The sequence below is a fragment of the Charadrius vociferus genome, unplaced genomic scaffold (genome assembly GCF_000708025.1).
Source record: "Charadrius vociferus isolate BGI_N301 unplaced genomic scaffold, ASM70802v2 scaffold89, whole genome shotgun sequence".
NCBI lineage: Eukaryota > Metazoa > Chordata > Aves > Charadriiformes > Charadriidae > Charadrius > Charadrius vociferus.
In genome coordinates this window covers 1,670-3,516 of record NW_009649844.1, presented here as the reverse complement: position 1 = coordinate 3,516, position 1,847 = coordinate 1,670, and the positions used below count along the sequence as shown (strand labels likewise).

The window sequence follows — 1,847 nt, the reverse complement described above, 5'->3', positions numbered from 1 at the left end:
AGCGAGGCTCCTGGTTTTGGGTGAGCAGGACGGGTCCGAAACAAACGGCGATGTTCTGCGAGTTCATGCGGTTGAAGTCATGGAAAGAGGCCACCAGGCTGAGGTGGTCCAGCAGCCGCGTCAGAGTAGCCTAGGGGGGGAGACGAGGTGGCCTTAGTGGGGACATCCTTTTGTGCCACCCCGTTGTCCCACGCACCCCCCCAAAACAGAACCGCAGGGGGATTTGGTGGCAAATGGTCCCCAGTGTCACCAGGACCCGAGTCACACAGTGAATGCGGAGGGGGAAAAAAACGCTTAAATACTGGGGGGATGTGAAGACCCCCCCCAAAAAGAATACTCGGGGGTCCTGAGGGGACAGAGATGACACGGGGACGCGCCTCGTGCCACACGTCAAAAAATAAGGCCCATCTGCAGCGGAAATGTGTGATGTGGGGGGAGACTCTGGGGCTGAGCAGCAACGAGACCCCCATGGAATCCCTCACCCCCTTTTTGGTGCTGGGGACCCCCTTTTTGGTGCTGGGCACCCCCTTTTTGGCACCGGGCATCCCCTTTTTGGTGCTGGGCATCCCCTTTTTGGCGCTGGACACCCCCTTTTTGGCACCGGGCATCCCCTTTTTGGTGCTGGGTACCCTCTTTTTGGTGCCGGGGACCCCATTTTTGGCACCAGTCACCCCCTTTCGGGCACTGGACATCCCCATTTTGGCACTGGGTTCCCCATTTTGGCACTGGGCATCCCCTTTATGGCACTGGGTACCCCCTTTTTGGCGCCGGGGACCCCATTTTTTGGCACCGGGGACCCCATTTTGGCGCTGGGGACCCACCTTCTCGACGTCAGGCAGGCAGTCGAGCAGGGTGACAGCGTCTCGCTCTCCTGGGGGGGTCCGGGGGTGTCGCTTGGCCATGGCCTCCAGGACGACGTGGTAGAGCGTGGGGGTGATGAGCGGCGTGGGCAGCTCCCGCAGGTAATCCTTGAGGATCCCTGCAGCGAGGGGACATCGAGGGGGACATCAGCGTGGTCCCATGGGGCGCACAGGGACCTTGTCGTGCCCCCCCCGAGGGTGAGCACCCACCCGTGATGACGTTGATGTCAGGGTAGAGCTGCTCCGAGAGCGTCACGGCCGCGCTGTCCCTCTCGAAAGCGTCACGAAGCTCTTTCTTGACGGCGGCCGAACCGCAGAGCCGGTACAACCCCACCACCTGCGAACAGGGACACCGTCACCACCGTTTGGGGGGGTTCATCCACCGTCATCCCCCCCTCGTAGCCATCACCGCAAGTCCCCGCTCACCTTCAGCCCTCGTTTCTCTATCTCGGCCACGCATTTTTGGATGAGCAGGGGCACCTTGGTGGCCGTCTTCTCCCTCTCCACCAGTTGGCCCAGCTCCACGCCGAAGACGCGGGGTTCCCGCTCGCCGGGACCGTCCCATTGCTCCACCAAGGTGAATTTGGAGTAGAGGACACCGCGAGGTTGCAGCCGTACCGCCAACTGTTGAGCCCGGCAACCTGCGGAACCCAGCGGTGCCCATCAACGGGATGCCGAAACGCCAAACCCTAAACTGATCCCACCGCCAGGCCCTACCTCTGAAAATGTGGGGCAGGACCACGGTGCCATGGCAGCAGAGACGGTTGCGGCAGGAGGTGGGATCCCAAGAGAAGATGATCACTTTGAGGTGCCGGGCACCCTCCAGCTCCAAGTTGAAGGTGTGGTTGAGGCCGAGGAACGCCGTCTTGCAGGGCAGCAAAGCCGTGCGAGCCCGGTTGGCCGCGTCCACCTGCAACACGCAAAAAACCTCCCGGGCTTCGGCCCGCGGCGGCTTCAGGGCCCGCACGCCGGGAAGGAGAACGCCTC

The 1,847-nt window shown here is 62.5% G+C and overlaps 1 protein-coding gene across 1 annotated transcript in view; it reads right to left on the bottom strand.

Annotated features, from left to right (window-relative positions):
- Window positions 1-1,844, bottom strand: part of SYDE1 (synapse defective 1, Rho GTPase, homolog 1 (C. elegans)) — a gene marked incomplete at its 5' end in the record, with an annotated part of 4,250 nt that extends 2,406 nt beyond the window's left edge. Inside the window, 5 exons of the mRNA XM_009890902.1 lie at window positions 6-130; window positions 822-979; window positions 1,071-1,197; window positions 1,287-1,501; window positions 1,578-1,844. Of these exons, the coding sequence (XP_009889204.1) occupies window positions 6-130; window positions 822-979; window positions 1,071-1,197; window positions 1,287-1,501; window positions 1,578-1,844 (892 nt within the window). The remainder of the gene's footprint in view (window positions 1-5; window positions 131-821; window positions 980-1,070; window positions 1,198-1,286; window positions 1,502-1,577) is intronic.
- Window positions 1,845-1,847: the final 3 nt, after the last annotated feature.